General features: G+C 47.8%; 1 protein-coding gene across 1 annotated transcript in view; it reads left to right on the top strand.

The window, feature by feature from the left end:
- Window positions 1-17,331, top strand: part of ALK (ALK receptor tyrosine kinase) — a 662,750-nt gene that overhangs the window by 529,129 nt on the left and 116,290 nt on the right. Inside the window, exons 6-7 of the mRNA XM_070512354.1 lie at window positions 8,874-9,005; window positions 16,345-16,476. Coding sequence (XP_070368455.1) covers window positions 8,874-9,005; window positions 16,345-16,476 — 264 coding nt within the window. The remainder of the gene's footprint in view (window positions 1-8,873; window positions 9,006-16,344; window positions 16,477-17,331) is intronic.

Genomic DNA, 17,331 nt, shown 5'->3' on the forward strand with positions numbered 1-17,331 from the left:
GAGGAACGCGGCAAAGCTGGGCAAGTGGGCTGTGCCAGGCGTGCAAAGCCTCAATTTGAATTGAATGCCTTGGAAACCAGCAAAGATTCAAGGTAGGATTAGGACCTGAAAGGAGCTGGTCTCAGAAAGCTAATGCTGGTGGTGGGGTGACTCCAGAGACAACCTTGAAACTTCATCATTGCAATTATTATTTTTCATAGCTATCATTTGTGTTGCAAATTACTTTTGCATCTGTTTCTATCATTGTTTTGCTGAAATGGTCTGGCCCTATAGATCTTCACTTCTACTATGGGATGTGAGGGATTCCCAAAGGTTCTGTCTGTCCCCGAGATCTGGCCTGTCCAGCCTTCTCATTGACACCTTCCCACCCACCCTCCATGGCCAATTCTCCTAAACTCCTTGAAAACTCTGTGAAATTAGCTCATTAGCACCCCACATATTGTTTCCTGTACACAATTTCACTTGATCTGCATAAAATCCTGTAAATTAGATAGCATCCCTAATTTACAGAAGAGAAAAACCCTGTGAACCATGTTAGAGTTCACACCGCTAGCTAGTAGAAGGGGAGACTGAACCTAGCATTATTTTCTCTACACCCTAGGGGTCTCCTCAATACGAAGAAAGCGCTCCCTCGGGTCTGCTGGAGTAAGAACAGAAATGTAGTCTAGGTGTGAAAGGAACTCTGAGAACCCTGGACCAAGGAGGGAATCATCACGGTGAGGGGGTGGGTGGTGCTGGAAAGCTTGGGATTCTTCCAAGAGGGGAAGGAACTGAAGATCCATTTATTTCTCTAACACTAGAGGTTCTCAGACTTTGGTGCACCCAGTTGTCACCCAGGGAGCTTGTGGAACATGCAGTTCCAGGGTCCCACCCCCAGATATTCTGACTCTGTAGGTCTTCAGGGGGCCCCAGGAAGCAGCATGATTACCAAGCTCTTGTGTGGCTTCAATGCAGAGGGTCTGTAGACAAAACATTGACACAATGGCTGAAGCCCATGGTAAATGCAAATGGCTGGCTTCAGAGGGTCTACAGACAAGGAAACTGAGGCCCAGAGGAGAATTGACTTGCTCATGGCCCCGGAAGCCTAGAGGCAAGGCTAGGCTTCCAACCAGCTCTCCCAATTCCCAGTGCAGTGCTTTCTTACCCAGCCTGCTGGCAGCCCTCCACAGCTAGCCCCTCTCCTCGCCGATTTACATTTTGAGTAGGAACTCAAGATGTCAATTCTGTAATGAGGTTGTCCACACTACGATTTATGAGGCCCAAAGCCCTCAGCAGGACTGGTCTCTGCCAGGCTTAATTTACACAGTTCGAAGGCCTTCCAACACCCCCATTAACGTCAGCACAGTGGCAGCAGCTGTTAGCCTGTGCATGCTATTTGACTACATCCTCATCATGTCACCATCCATTTTCATGTCTCTGGGCTTGTTTACCCTTGAGCATCTGATTCTCCTCATCCTGGGAAACATTAAGTTTCCAATGGCAGGGAGGAACCTGGCCCAGCCTCTGGGCTCCAGCTCCAGCCCTACTCCTGACGTCCTTTCTCTAAAAGCCAGCCTCCTCCCACACGGAGTCTCCCCTTCTCTTTGAGAGCAAGACCTCCTTCTCACTGAAGCAGCACTCAATTTTCCCCTTTAACGAATCCTTGGTTAGGCAAGAGCAAGCAGGTGGGAGACAGCCCAGAAGCTGACACAAATATGCCTTTTTTAATGCCACATAAATCATCTTAATTAAAAGTTAAGTGCCCTAAAATTTGACGTTCGTTTAAAAAATAAATTTGAGTTAGGAGAGTTGTTTAGATTTTGTAGCATCAAATCTCCAAGACATGATTGAAGGAGGAGAGTACATTCGGTTTCTGTTTTGAATGCACAATTAGGGAAAAGGAATCATTCTCAGCAAGTGAACCTAATAAGTCACCCGTGGTGTAGAACAGCGATTCACGTAACCTGACCCGGGCCACACGCGTCTCAGTTGCAAATCTGAACTAATTTCTACTGCATCAAGAGAGGAGATAAATGGGCAAAAGAATGTGTCATGCTGTTTTAGGAGAGATGTTCCAGGATGGAAATGACAGATGACTGGGACAGGAAAAGCCAACGTGAGGCAACGAAGAGAAGCTTGCTGGATGAACGGCTTAGTAAAGATGCATGGGAGAACAGAAGTCTTCGAGGGGTGGGAGGGGTGTCATTAAATGATCAGCATTAGTAAAGATGGCACTAACTATATCAAATCAGCCTTATAAACATAGAACCACTAACTATTGTCCAGAACCCCGGAATCAGGATGTTGCGGATGGAAGGGGTCTTGAAAGTTGTATTTGAGGCCACACCCTCATTTTACCAGGGGGCAGTAGAGGCCCACAGAGGTAAAGGATGCACTCAAGACACACAGGTGCTCAGGGTCTGATCCTCTAGCTCTCCAAGGAAGTGACTCTCAACCCTATGCCCATGAGAATCACTTGGGGAGCTTTTAAAACCACCAATGCCAAGGGGGTCTCCTTCAGAGATACTGATTTCATTGGTCCGGTGCGGCCTGACGCCAACAGTGTTTCTAACTTCCCAGGTGACTCCCATGGGCAGACAGGGTGCTGCTCTAGAAGGTGATCTAATCTGAGTCATGGGAGAAGAACTCCACCTAGGATCATCTGACCAGGTTCTGGACCTTTCCCTGCAGTTTACTAGCTGTGAGACTGCAGGCAAAGCACCTATCAAGCAGCTGGTTGCCTTTTGTAGTGCCTCACTATTTAAAAAGCATTTCTCTGCACATGATTTACATGTCTCTCAAATCCTTGATCTTCTGATTAATCAAATGGGAATAATAATAACTGGTCTGCCAGTTTTTTATGAGGTTCAAACAAGAAGGATTAGGAAAGCACATTGTAAGCTATTAAAATGCTATACAAAAGTAAGGAATGATGACAATTTACTACCCCTGGTGACTTACATCATTATTCTGGGAAGAACTGCTGTTTCAAAGGTAATAAATAAATTCCCACAGAGAAGACCCTTACTAACAAAAGATCGCCAAGCACCAACTCTCCCCTGAGTGGCTTGATCTTATATCTCCCTAACCTTTCTGTGATTAGGGCCTTTGGTGTTTCAGTGGTTGCCAGGAATCCCGGCACCTGGGGGTGGAAAACATCAGGAAGTGCCAGCAGGGAGCAGGGCTGGCTCTTCACGTCCAAGCCCCAGCCCTTCCCTGATGCTCCGGAGGCAGGCTGTGACCACCCCAGGCCTTAGGTTACCCCACTGTGTAAGCCAAAACAACCATTTCAAAACCACAGAGAGGATGCTGTTTAGGAAACTCAAGCCCTTGATTAAAACCTTTCACCAAGGGTACTTCCCTCCTTGGAATTTATGGGTTCCATAAAAAAAAAACTTGAGAAGACAGAGCAGTTGTTTTTTGTTGCGCGTCATTAGTTTTGAGTTTGGGCTGGCAGTAGTCATCAGAGTACCAGGCGTCCATATAATTGAATCTCTCACAAGCACACAGTTCCCTGTGGTATGGAGGAGGCGATGCCAAGGAGCCTGTAGTCTCCAGCCAGGGGCAGGAGGTGGGGCAGAGCTGGTAGAAGCAGAGCTGAAGGATATGGCTGCTCTGGGCTGTGGTTGTGCTTTAGCCACGGAAGAAAATTCTTGAGGATGAGCTCCTCCCTGGCATCCAGAGAGAGAAAATGAAACTACCCTCCCCCCACTGGACCCCTCCTTGATGGGTTTGTGGGGGAAGGGCAGGGATGCCGACTTCCTGCCCTTCCATACACACCATCACGGCTCCTGAGGACACTCATAACCTGGAGGGGACCCCACAGACAGACACGGTACAAAGGACAGAAAACAAGATGTCAAAACTATGGATTTCCACCAATCCCTCAGGAAGCCGTGTTACCACTCTGGGCCTTTGTATTCTCAACTATAAAACATGCATAATAATACCTTTCACAGATAGTACAGAGGATCAGTTTACTTTTCAAATGTTGGGGTGGGAAGATCTCCATACAAGGCACTGTTGTAGACTCATGAAGATAAGATACCTCCCTTCAAGTCACTTACAGTTGGTGAGAAAGATAGGCATACAAGCAGCTAGTTATAACATAAGGCAGAATGTCCACTACGTTAAAGGCAAGAAGAAGTAATGTGCCATAGAAGTCCAAGTGAAGACATGGCTCATGGAGGGGCAGAACAGGGGAATCCACAAAAATGTCATCGATAAGGTGGTGAGGTCTAGACCCCCATTGTTAAAAGATGAGGAGATGGCAGAAGATGTTTCCAGATGAGAGGGCAACCCAAAGACTACACGGGTGACCCACACATTACCAATCCCACGTGGAACAAGCTCTCTAAGTGTAAAAGAACAAGAAGAAATCACCAAGGAAAATGCAGATAGGTTTGGATTACATACAAATTGAAAACTCCTTTATGTCAAGATACGTTATAAACAGAACGAAAATACACATAAAATACTAGGGAAAATTGTCAAAAATGTAGTAGTTTCACATCTTTATTAATAACTTCATACAATTAATAGGAAAACATGAAGGACCTAATAGATAAATTGGCAAAAGGAAGTGGGCAAATCTTTAAAAGTCAAAGTAAAATAAAGCTAGTAACATATGAAAAAGTACTCAGCTTCACTAACTGCCCAAGAAATACAAAATAAAACAGCCTGGAAATACTTTTAGTTAAAAATAAAAATCGTGATAATATTCAGGGTTGGCCAGGATGTAGTAAGAGGGGCACACATGTATGAACACAGCTGGTGGGAGTGTAAATTGGATTAATTTCTAGAAAGCAATTTGGCAATATGTATCAAGGACCTTTAAAATGTTTATACCCTTTGATTCAGTAATTCCACTTCTGGGAATCTATCCTATGAAAATAATCTGAAATGCCCGGAAAGGTTTATGCTCAAAGATGGTTTAAAGAGTTTTTGTAAACAGTCTAACAATCCAATCATTGAAGATTGTTTAAATAAATGATGGTACATATCACGCTGTATTGTAGCCATTAAAAAGTAGTCTTCTGGGGAATTTTTAAACCCTTGGAAAAGCTTGTGATATCACCTTAATTATTTTAAGGCACATGTACATATGACACAACTATACACACTTTTAAAGCGTAGGCCAAAAAAACTGAAGAGAAATCTTCCACGATGTTAAAAATGATGGCCTCTGGATAGTGGGATTCTGGGCATTGTTTTTGTTTATTTTTACCCTGCTTTCGAACTTTAGACAATAGGCATATATTTTTAGAGTGAAGGAAAGTAAAAGAAACTGTAAGACATATTTGGGGAATGACAAGTCATTGGTGTGTGAAATACGCACATGTTCATGAAAACACAGTGAGGAACAAGGCCTAATTGTAAGGTATAAATAAAACACAACACAGCTGCCATTTGTTCCATAGGTTGAGGAAGACTTTACAGGTTTTTTATTTTACTACGTTTTCTTCAGTAGGGCTGAGAGCAAGGGCCATAAGGTCCTAAATGTATTTAATGATCACATATAAGGCATAGGAAAAAATGCTTTGGAAACCAGAAATCACCAAGCAAAGGTAAAGGAGAATTTTTCTTATTATCCAAAACACCTTTGCGCTGAAGGAGGGCCAGAGGGAACAGCGGGTGTCAATGGGAAAGCGGGGCCAGGCAGCTGGGGTGGACACACCAGTCTGGCCCTCATAGCCGCCCCCCGCTGGAGGCCACTTGCCTGCCTCTCCCCTCCCCCTCAGTTAATTGGAAACTTCCCCCTGTTAAGTGGAAATAATAGAGCTACCCTGTTACAAGGTTTAGTGAGCAGGCAGGTAAAGGGCCTGATGCTGTGCTTGACAGTGTAGCAGGTACGCCGTATGTGATGCCAGGTGTCCTTGCCTTGATCTTGATCTTGATCTTGACTGCTAGGACGAAGTCCCCCCCATGCCCAGCAAAGCCCCCCCCCCACCCCCCCCCCGCAGTCAGTGCTCCAGGGAGGACGCCCCTCCTCCCACTCTGCAGCGGGAGAACAGTGCCTTCCAGGGACCAGCACCAGTTCCTTAGAAGCATTTTATTTCCCAGCTTCCAAGAAGGCATGACTGACAGGTAGAGAATTGATCCACAAAATTAAAGCCATAAAATGAATTTGACACTTTACTTTTGAGAACGAGCGTTGTCTCTCTGCGCTTTGATCCTGTGTGCTGAGTGTTTGGAACAGGGAGGTGGTGGGGTGAGTTTTCATTTGCATTTCGCTGCACTTGGCATTGATAAGGGGTTTGGAGAAAACATTGTCTTGGGCTGTCTTGAGGAACAGGGATGGACGGGGGTGCGTTTTTCCTTCTGTGTGAGGAAGAAAGGGACAGAGGTGACTAGTCCAGGGAACCACAGAGACCAAGTCACAACACCAGGTCAAGAACTGAGAAGATGATCTGAAGCTACACTGGGTCCGGACGACCAGGGCCGCAGCTGCCTTAGTCTTTGATTTTAGCTGGAGTCAGGTTGGGACGGGGTGTTAGTTTCCTGTGGCTGCTGTAACAAACTACCACAAATTTGGCAGCTTAAAACAACACACAATTATTCTCTGAGCGTTCTGAAGGCTGCAAGTCCCAAGTCAGTTTCACTGGCCTAGGGCATGTTGTGGGCAGGGCTGGCTCCTTCTGGAGGCTAAAGGGGGAATCTGCCTCCTTGCCTTTTCTGGCTTCTAGAGGCTGCCCGCATTCCTTGGCTCGTGACTCTTTCCTCATATTACTCCAGACTCCTGCTTCCATCATCACATCTCCTGTTTCTTACTTTGACTTTCCTCCTTCCCTCTTATAACCCAAGATAATCTTCTCATCTAAAGACCCTCAACTTAATCACATCAGTAAAGCCCATTTTACCACAAAAAGTAACATATTCGCAGGATTAGGGTGTGGCTATTCGGGGGGGGTGGGGGGGGCGCTTTTATTCAGCCTACCACAGACAGGTAACCCAATGCACAGGCTTTCCATGAACCCTCTTAGGGGCAGGCACTGGCCAGGGCTAGGGAACACACAGAGGCTCAAACCACTTGCTGAATTCCATGAGAACATGTACATGAGTTCTGGAACCAGGTTACATGGAACCAACGCCAGACAAGACTGGAGCACAGGGGTTGTGGGGAGAGAAACAGACAAGTGAGACAGGAGAGGAAATTGGGGCCCAAATCACAGAGCACCTTGAAGAGCAGGTTAAAGAGTTTGCATGTGATTCCCTGAAGGAAGCAGGGCCTGCGCTTCCCGTGCCTGGGAGTCACAGAGAATGCGCAGCCAGGCTGGAGGCCCGTCTGACAATGTTGTGTGGCCATCTGCCCACAGCTGACAAATTGAGCCTCATCTGGACCAGCCTGTGAATGAGGGCCCAAGGCCACCTCCAGTGCCCTCTTTCCGTGAGATGGAGAAGGCAGCTTTGCAGTCTGACAGGCTGGGTCTGAATCCTACTTACTAGCTGTGTGACCTTAGGCAAGTCACTTAACCTCTCTGACTCAGTTTCCCACTTAGGAAATGGTCACTGTTAAGACTTGCCTAGCTTCTTTACAAGGCCAGATGTGCTGAGCTACACAGAGGGATTCTAGAAGTAAACAGGCTGGACTTGATGTTAGTTTCAGTGCTCCTGGCAACAGTCCAATGAACCAAAAAATTCATGGAATTTTAGATATTAAATCACCTAACCTGGAGAGTCCCACCTCACAATCAGCTGGGAGGTTTGATTACAGTAAAATTTAGTAGAGGGGAGTCTAATTTCACTGCCAGGTTTAGAGAAGCCCACCCCTTATGTGAGGCTCAGAGAGACTGTGAGACTTGTCCAAGTGGGGGTCCTGGTTTATCCTCCCCACCACCCAGCATTGAGGTGGGTGGGATGGGGGTGGGGAGACTGTTGAGGTACCAGCTACCATCAGGATGGAACAAGAAAAGAGAACAGAGTGCAAGGCAGCCAGACTTGGGGTTCGACCCAGGTGGGCCCTGCCTGCTCATCTCCACAGGAGCCAGAGGCTCCCTCATCCCATATGATCCAAGAGCTGGGTGGCAGGAGGCACATTCAGAAGCACCAGCCAGACCCTTGCTAGGTGGTCCCCAGACAAAGTCCCCCATACAGTAGGGCAGGCTAGGCCGGGCCAGCCTTCTCCCGGAATCCTGGCTCTCTGGGGTCACAGGTTAATTAATTATCAGAATGCATTGTTCTTGATACAGAAAGGAATAACTGCTGATATGTTCGTTATAAACTGCCCCCTCTCCCTTCATTCACTGGGTAATATGAGTTACCTAAGAATTTCAGAACTGGAATGGACCTTAGAAATATCACCACAATCCCTCCTTTTGTAGACAGGGAGACAGGGGGCCAGACAGAGCAGGGACAGGGTCAGCATCACACAGCCAGTCATGGAGGAGCTGGTCCAGGGCCCAGGGCCCTGGCTTTCACAATGGTGTTCTTCGCATTCCACGACAGAAAGTGCTGCATGTTTCTAGAATCACTCCAGTGGCAGAATCTGGGATCAAGAACATGGGGGAGACACACTGAACCGCATATGCCCCAAATTCAACTTTGAGGGTAGAGCTGTCTGTATGCAGATGAGACTCCACCTGCAGGCTGTCCATCTAGCACATTGAAGCCATGGCTTTGAGGATGCCAGAGTATTGCGGGAACATGGACCAAACCTTGGGCCACTCTGCTACTCAGCATCACTAGAAAGTGAGACTCCCAGGAGACTGGGGGTGTTAGGGGCTTTGACTTCCTCTCAGCTTCCTGGTGTGTGTCCTAGGTGTGGCCAGACTGAGATGCAGGTGGCTCAGTCAGCCTTTGGATGTGACTGGCAGGACAGAGTGATGCTCTCCCTGCAGCCTTCCCACAGGGCCACCCAAACTGACCAGGGCCATGTGTTTCTGTGTGCTCTCCAGGAACGTCCCCAGGCTCCAAGATGGCCTTGCAGAGTTCCTTCACTTGCTGGAACGGGACAGTCCTCCAGCTTGGGCAGGCCTGCGACTTCCACCGGGACTGCAACCAGGGAGAAGACGAGGGTCAGCTGTGCAGTGAGTAGATGGGGGCTTCCCCCCGCAACCCTACCCCCTATGCCCATATCCCCTTCCTGCCCTCATCACCCCAGGCACTGGAGCTTGGACAGCCTTCATTATGCCCAATGTCACTTGTGTCCTCTCAGTGGCAACTTTAAAAAGCTACGCAGTCTTCAAGAGACAGAGTTAAGATCTATGCTCTAGAAACAGCATATAAGTTGAGAATCAAGCAAATCTCGCAAGCTATGCTCTCAGCATCCTCATGGCACAGAGTGAATGTGCAAGCTAAAGCTCAGCTCTGTAACACGGCGTTAGAAGCCCTCAACGCCCATTCTTCCCTCACTTTTCCAGTTTTATCTTTCATCACCCACCTGCCTCTCTTGTCCTCCCAGTCTTCCATGGAGTCCAGCTCCAGCCATATCAAACCATTCTCAGCTCCCTCATGCCTCCATGGCTTTGCTCGTGCCACCATCCCTTGCCCAAAATGCTCTCTCCCTTCTAGAGTCACATTTGTTCCTCCAAGACTCATCTCAAGAGTCAGTTCTTCTGGGAAGTCTCCTCTGACCATCCCCCACAAGCACAGTTGGTTCTTCTTCCTCTGGACCCCCCATAACATCCATTATTTTTTATTAACAGCTTTTTAGAGATATAATTCATATACCATATGGTTCACCCATTTAAAGTATACAATTCAGTGTTTTTGAGCATAGTCACAGGGTTGTGCAAACATCACCGCAATCTAACTTTAGATCAATTTTATCATCGCCAAAAGAAACCCCTAGCAATCTCTTGTCATTTCCCTCAGGCCCTCCCCCACATCCCCACCCCCACTAGCCCTAAGCAACCACTAATCTTCTTTCTGTTTCTATAGATTTACTTATGTGGGCTGCTGGGCATTTCATATAAATGGAATCATACAAAATGTAGTCTTTTATAATTAACATCTTTCACTTAGCGTGACGTTTTCAAGGTCCATCTGTGTTGCAGCATGTGTCAGTACTTCATTCCTTTGTATCATCAAATCATATTTCTTTGTATGGATATAACATATTTTGTTTATCCATTCATCGATTGATGGGCATTTGAGTTGTTTCCACTTTTTGGCTATTATGAATAATGCTGCTGTGAACATTTGTGTACAAGATTTTGTGTGGACATATGTTTTCATTTCTCTTGAGTATATACTTAGGAGTAGAATTGCTGGATCATACGCTAACTCTAAATTTAACATTTTGCGGAACTTCCAAACTGTTTTCCAAAGTGGCTGTACATCTTACATCCCCACCAGTAATGGATAAGGATTCCACTTGCTCCACATTCTTATCAACACTTATTATTATTTGTCTTTTTACTTTAGCCATCCTAGGGGGTGTGCATCCATTACATTTTATGGAGATGGTTTCCATGTGTCTCTCCCTCTCTGTGGACAGACTGGGTCTGGTACTCTTCCTCACATCAATATCTTCCCCCAGTCAATATCTCAAATGATTCCTGGCACAGTGTAGTGCTCACTGACTCTTTGTTGATTAAAATGGGTAAGTGAGGAGGGAAACTCGGCCTCTGTGGAGGAAAACAAATTGCTGAGGTCTCCCTGGTGGTTAGGGGCAGAGTCAGACTTCTAGCCCAGTGCTCCCACCATTGAAGACAATGTTCCAGCAGCTGCCTGGCCAGGAGGAAACACTCAAAGGTTTTACATTTTTGTCAGGTAAACCACACACTTACAGAACACATATAATGTGAGCTAGAAAACATGCTAGATCCTGGAGCAGAGACGAAGAACACAGCACCTGCCCTCAAGATGCTGAAAATCCAGCGCAGGGGCGGGGAGTGAAACGAGGGAGCTGCAACTGGGCCAGGAAACAGCAGAGGCGCCTGGGGTGCCGTGAGGCCAGACACGGGGGCAAGTGCCTCATCCCGCAGACACACTGGCCCCAAGACCCCATGGCCTGCAAGATAATTCTACCAAGTTAACAGTGTCCCCCAGGTCATCTGGAGGACAGATTAGCCCTTGGGGGGAAAAAGTGTTTATTCATTCTCTTTTAAATAAAGCAATAAAAAAATCCATTTGTCAATTTGAAAAACTTCCTTTTTATACAAAAGTTTCCAGGAAAGTTTTCCAATAATGAGGGAATTGTGGTTGTTTGGATAAAACTGAGTAAGGAGCTGCAGGTAAGCCCTGTGCTTATCCCACACTGTCTTGCTCCTGGCCTTTCTCACAGAGCTCTTCCTGTACACTTGGGCCAAAATGAATCCAGCCTGCACATGTTGCCCAGGCAGGGGCCTGTGTGTGTCTCTGTAGTTATTTGTGTCTGCCGTATTTCCAGCAGTGCCTCTGAGCTATGTGATTTTGCTTTTGCCTTTTTAAAGTTTTCTAATACCCACTTCCCAGCTGGGACACAGGTCAGACAGGCCACGCCCTAATTTACAATAGGGAAAATAAAAGCACAGAGAAGGTAATTGACTTGTTCAGGGTCACACAGCATGTCAGGAACAGAGCCATGATTAGATCATTGAGCCTGCAGGATGCAGCCCATTACTGTGGGCTCAGGGCATTTTCCCACCACTCTGGGCTTGCCATTAACAGGTTTCCAGGGCCAACTCCAAGCTTGAGGGCAGCCTGGCCCTGGCACAGAGGGCAGGCACCTGGGGCCCATGGCCTTTCCAGCCACACTTGAAAGGCTGTTTGGACTAACTGTCAGAATGACAGCTCCACACTGGAGAAAATAACCCCACTGTGTTGAACACAAATCAGTTGCTGGGAAGAGAAGTTCAATTCAGAAGGAGAGTTATTCTGATCTTGTCCTTCTGATCTTGGCAGTACTCTTAGCAAACACACTTTTCCGTATTTGTGTGCCCATTTCTCTCTGGCATTTTTGCTGTTTTCCCTGTCACAGTGACTGATGTTGATTCTGGAAATCATCCCCAAGAAGAGAAGAGCAACAACAATGATAATAATACTGGCTAACATTTATTGAGCATTTACTGTGTGGCAGGAGCTGCTGCAAACCCTGTTCCTGTATTAACTTACTTCATCCTCACAGCTGTCCTAGGTGATGCTCTTAGACCCATTGTAGAGATGAGGAACCTGAAATCCGTGGTCGAACTGCTAGCCAGTGGCTGAGCAGTGATTCAGACTCAGTCTGACTCCAAAGCCCACGCTCTGAACAACTGCAGGCCAGACTCATTTGTTTTATGAGTTTCCAGTGGTTGGTTGTGCCAGGCACAACCCTAGCTATATATCTACCCAGGAAGAAGGAGCCAGGAAAAGTCAGGGAAGAGCCAGGGCTCTGCCACCACCTTTCTTGGGTGGGGGTTTTGGAAGCAGATTATTTGTCTCCACCCTCTGGGCCTGAGTTTCCTCATCTATGAGTTGGAAGATGATACCCACTGATGTGTTGATGATGTGTTGATGACCATGATGCATTTAGGACAATGCTCTTGACCTCACCTGGTCCTTCCCAGCTAGTCTGGAACCTGGTAGAATGTTTTCTCTGAGCAGGCAGTCACCCCAAGCCCTGTTTGGGATATCCAGTCTTATAAGGAACCCCAGTGAGGGTCACTAATCTTGGGCCAGGATAGTCAACCAAGCCCTGGCATGGTGGGAAAGAGTAGGATGTATCATGTCAACTCCAAGCCTCAACTCCCCACACCTGCCCCAGAGGGAATTCCCCACGCTCTCTGGAACTTCACTGAGATTATCAGACTCAACCTGGAGCAATGTTTCTGGCCGGGGCAAGTGGGTGGCCTGAAATGGAAGTGACAGTGCCCTTGCCCTTCTCCATCCAGTCCTGAATGTGTCCATGCACAACCCATCCTCCCAAACCCACACAGCACACACCATCCTCCCTCCCTCTCTGACGCAGCCACCCTGCATTTCCAGTTAAACACTGCCAATCTCGCTGAGACATCCCAGGTTGATGCAACCCATCGAAGGGTGGCTTTAAGATTCCCTGTGTGTTGAGCAACAGCTTCAGGGGCATGCAGGTCCCCAGGAAAGGGTCAGGTGTCCCCACTTCATTCCCCGGATGGGTCATTGACTCACTGGGTATTGTGGGCAGCTCGCTTCCCCTCCATGAACTCAATAATCTCATTGGTTTGGTGAGGATACTCTTCCTGCCAGGCAGAAACAGTTTTTTAAAAGTTTATTGTAAAATAAAACATGTTAGTTGTAAAATACTTGGGAAATCTAGAAAAGTACTCAGGAGAAAATAACTATTGCCCATAATCCTTCCTCTCAGACATTCAGAGATAACCATAATATTTTGATGTATTTTTTCTAGCATTTTCTCCCATGCCTCTATATTTTCAAGGAAATGTATAACACATATTTATCAAAAATGTTAACAGAGTTGTCACACAGGAAGGAAAAGAAGTAGTGTCATTTGGCCTGGAGTTTATACTTGGCAGCTCCAGCGGCTGCTGCCGAGGTCACATTTCCATGACTCTACCAATTTGTCTCTCTTAGAGTGGAATCAGGTGTCATAATTGCCAAATGTTGCGGGATTGATTGACCCACACACAGCCCGATTTGGCCATCCAGCCAATGAAATAACTGGCTGCAGCCCAAGAAGAGAGTTGGTTAGAGCCGTGCTTATCAGATGTTAAGGTACATAAGAATCACCTGGAGAGCTTTAAAAATGTAGATTCTGACTCAATAGGTGGTAGCAGGATGAAGGACCCAAGAGTCTGCACTTCTAACAGTTTCACAGGTGATGCGGATGTAGTTGGTTCCTGGACCACATTTTGAGTGGCAAGGGGTTAGAGGACTGAACCCACTCCCATTTCATTCAGAAAATAAGTATTGAGGTCCTACCATGTACCAAGCACGGAGAAGGTGATGATCAAAGGAGTTGACATTAGACCCAACTCTGTGTACCAACGTGCTCAACAATTGATCCTAGCAGCAATTTCCCAAATCTGGCCTGATCCACCAAGAGTCTTTGTTCTAGCACTTACCCCACCAGCTTCCTCAGGACTGACTGGCTTTTTGCTGAGCACTGATGTGCTCACAATAGTGGAAATCCTCTCAGCAGCCCCTCCCGCTGCAAAGGTTTTAGTTGTCACATGAATTGTCAGTTGACCTAACTATGTTGCCTACCTCCTCTCCCTTTATTCAACCAGCCAAAAAGAAAGGGGCTTCTAAACTCAGCTCACCCTGGATCCTATGCCAAGCTAGGACAACGATGGGCTTCCGGAAGGTGGAAAATGCCAATGGCTTTCCTCCTTCCTGTCCCGGTGGAAGGCATAGGCAGAGCTACTGCAGGCATTTCCAGAGAGGCAGCAGAGGGACCTGTCTCTGCACCTAGGGCAGTGTTGCCTGTTTCAGGCCATCCCCTGATGAATTCCCCTGCCCCAGATGTGAATGATAATTAACAATGCCACCACTGCTCTGTGTTTACTCAACTCTGTCTGTTTACAACGTGTTCCATGCTCTCTCTTATTTTCTCCTCAAAACAGCCCTGTGAAACAGACACTAACATTACCCCATTTTACAGATGAGGGAGCTGAGGCTCTGAGGAAACAAGTGACTTGCCCAAGATCACACAGCAGAAAGCGGTGAGGCTAGGACTAGAGCCCAGGCGTCTTGATTCCCTGCTGCTGAGGTACCAACACCCATAAGTCAGGCTAGGTTCTCTGCCTCCCCCCCCTAAAAGGAAAGGAAAAGGAAGGGGTGATGTGCCATGCAGGCCTCAGCTCAGCCCTGCCCTCTCCTTCAACCAGGAGTCCATCACCTGCTGGAACCTTCCATCGGGGTCCCCGGTTTAAAGCACGCTCGTGAAGGACACTTCGTGGAAGGTCACTTCCAGCTTCCAGTTAGTTTTTGCAAAAGAAGTGGATGTGGGATCCCTTGAGGGGGGCATAAAAAATAAAACAGAAAGATCTTAGCTTTTGGATTTTTAATCAGAGGAACGTGCAGGGCTTGGGGGGAAAATGATTTCTTCAGGGGGGTATAAATGGGAAGAGATGCTCAAAGTCAGTGACAGCTGGTTTTAATTTATAATTCTGCCTCTGTGTGAAATGCACAGAGAATCAGGGGGAAATGAGTAATAATTCACTAAGGTGCTGTCACAGCCAGGAAGCATTAGGGCCCTCTTTGTCAGCCTGCTGCTGCCAAGAAGCCTGAGACAGAGGAAGGACATGGAGAGTCCAGCTGGAGAACGCCTTTCCCCCAGCAGAGATGTGGCCCTGCGGCTCTCTACAGGCTGGCCGGGGCTGTGGGTGCCATCACAATAGCCTGGAGAGGCTGCGCCTTCCCAGCAGCCCTTCTCTGAGTAAGCTGGGGATGAGAGCTCTCCCTAACCCTCTTCTCCTTCCCTCCTCCTTCTGGGGGAAGTTGGGAAATATATGGTCCTTAAAGCTGACTGTGGCCTTTTCAGTGGGACCTGAGGTCAATCTAATGTAGAGAAAAGGATAACAGAGCCCTTTATGCTGAGCCAACAGATGATATAAAGAGGCCTCAGGGACTGGGATGGTTGGTCAGGATAGGCTGGGTTATGCTGCCCTAATAAGCCGTCCTAAAATTTCAAGGGCTTAACAAAACATTTACAGTACCTTTCCACCGAGAGTTGGGGTGGGAGGGGCCTCTGCTCCACAGGGTCTCTCAGCGACTCAGGCTGGCAGGGCCTCCACCATCATACAGCAGCACCCCCTGAAATGAGAACTCTCCTTGGCCCCTTCAGCAGGGGAAGAGAGACTGAGAACTACACGAGGGCTTTTCAGTCTCCATCCAGGGAAGACGCACGTCACCTCCACTCACATTTCATTGGCCAGAACTACTCATGTGGCTTCCCTTAACTGCAAGGGGGTTGGAAAATAAAGGGGAGCAAACAGGGGTGATTTGAGGGACCCAAAACAACTCCAGGCCAACACTACCACTGGCACCACCACATTCTTGTCAATGTGTCGACCGTTAGAAATGTATTCCAGTGAGTTACATGTTGGCTTCTCCCAGGGTCACTTTCATGGTGGATCAGCATAAAGAGCACATAATTTAGAAGCTAGAAGATCCAGGTTCAAGTCCCAGCTAGGTTACCTGTTGGCTGTATGACTGTGGTCAGGTTGCTTAACATCTCTGAGCCTCTGCTTTGTCGTATATAAAATGGGTTAACTATACGGATGCTGTGGAGTTACTACTGTTTTATTTTCTAAAGATCAGAAAATCATAAACCAGCACATACACAAGTTAGAGATTGAGGCTTCTCTTCATTATGATCAGTTTCATTAGACATCAAGGGTCTGGCTGGAGAGCTGTTCCTAATAACAGTAATTTGGTCACGCCTGGCTAATTTTACTTGACGTTGGCCTATTTGCCTTTAGCAGTCCTGGAAATGACCGTGCCCCTGTCTTCTCCCTGCAGGTAAACTGCCTGCTGGTTTTTACTGCAACTTCGAGGATGGCTTCTGTGGCTGGACCCAAGGTGCAGTCTCGCCCCACAGGCCCCGATGGCAGGTCAGGACCCTAAAGGATGCCTGGTTCCCGGACCACCAAGGTACTGCCACTCTCTTCCCTTCCCGCTGGTGCGCACCTGGATAGAGAGTTAGGGCTCCACCCCAGGGCAGCTGCACCTCCCCTCACCCTGCAAGGCAAGCCCAGGAGGCTGCCCAGAGCTTGCCCTGGGGTGCTCACATACAATTCCCTCTTCTGTCCTGCCTGGGTTTTAGAATGATTGAATCAGGCCAAGGTAGATGTCACCTTTTGTCCCTTAAAATGAGAACTTTGATGAAGGATTAGCTGCAAGATAAGAAAAACAGAAACAATAATAATAATCCATTCACTCAGCAAGTGTTTGCTGGGAACCTACTCTATGTCTGGCACATAATTCATGAAGAGGTAAGGAAAATGTAGCCCTCTTTATGATTGGGGAGACTGAGGCACAGGGAGACCTGCTGTCATTGGCCCCAGGGCTGTGCCTGGGAACCTTGCCCCACACCTGGGCCATTCCGTACAGCCCAGGCTCCTCAGCCATGCCCCACCCCCACCCCCAGCTCAAGCAGGCAACTCCTGCCCTGCTCACGCCAGAGCCCATCCTCCCACTACCCCTGCCCCACTGCCAGAGGGGCCGAGGGCCTCCACACACCCAGAAAATGGCCACTCACACCAGGCTGAGCTGACTCCTCACCTTGAAACAAAGGCCCTGGCCTGGGGTTAGAGGGGTCTGTGAGGCCAGCACAGCTCTGAGAGTCAGGCTGCTGGAGAGGCCAGACCATCCAGCCAGGTACCCGGCCTTGGGCTGTGCCGGATGCCTAGGTCTGGGCAGGCCCTGGGGCCCCCCTTCCTGCAGGATGGAGCTAGAGGGTCTCTCTCCCCTTCCCTTCCCTGCATTTGCCTGCTTTTTGTGGGGCTA

The sequence above is a fragment of the Equus asinus genome, chromosome 6, assembly GCF_041296235.1.
Source record: "Equus asinus isolate D_3611 breed Donkey chromosome 6, EquAss-T2T_v2, whole genome shotgun sequence".
In the NCBI taxonomy this organism is placed as follows: domain Eukaryota; kingdom Metazoa; phylum Chordata; class Mammalia; order Perissodactyla; family Equidae; genus Equus; species Equus asinus.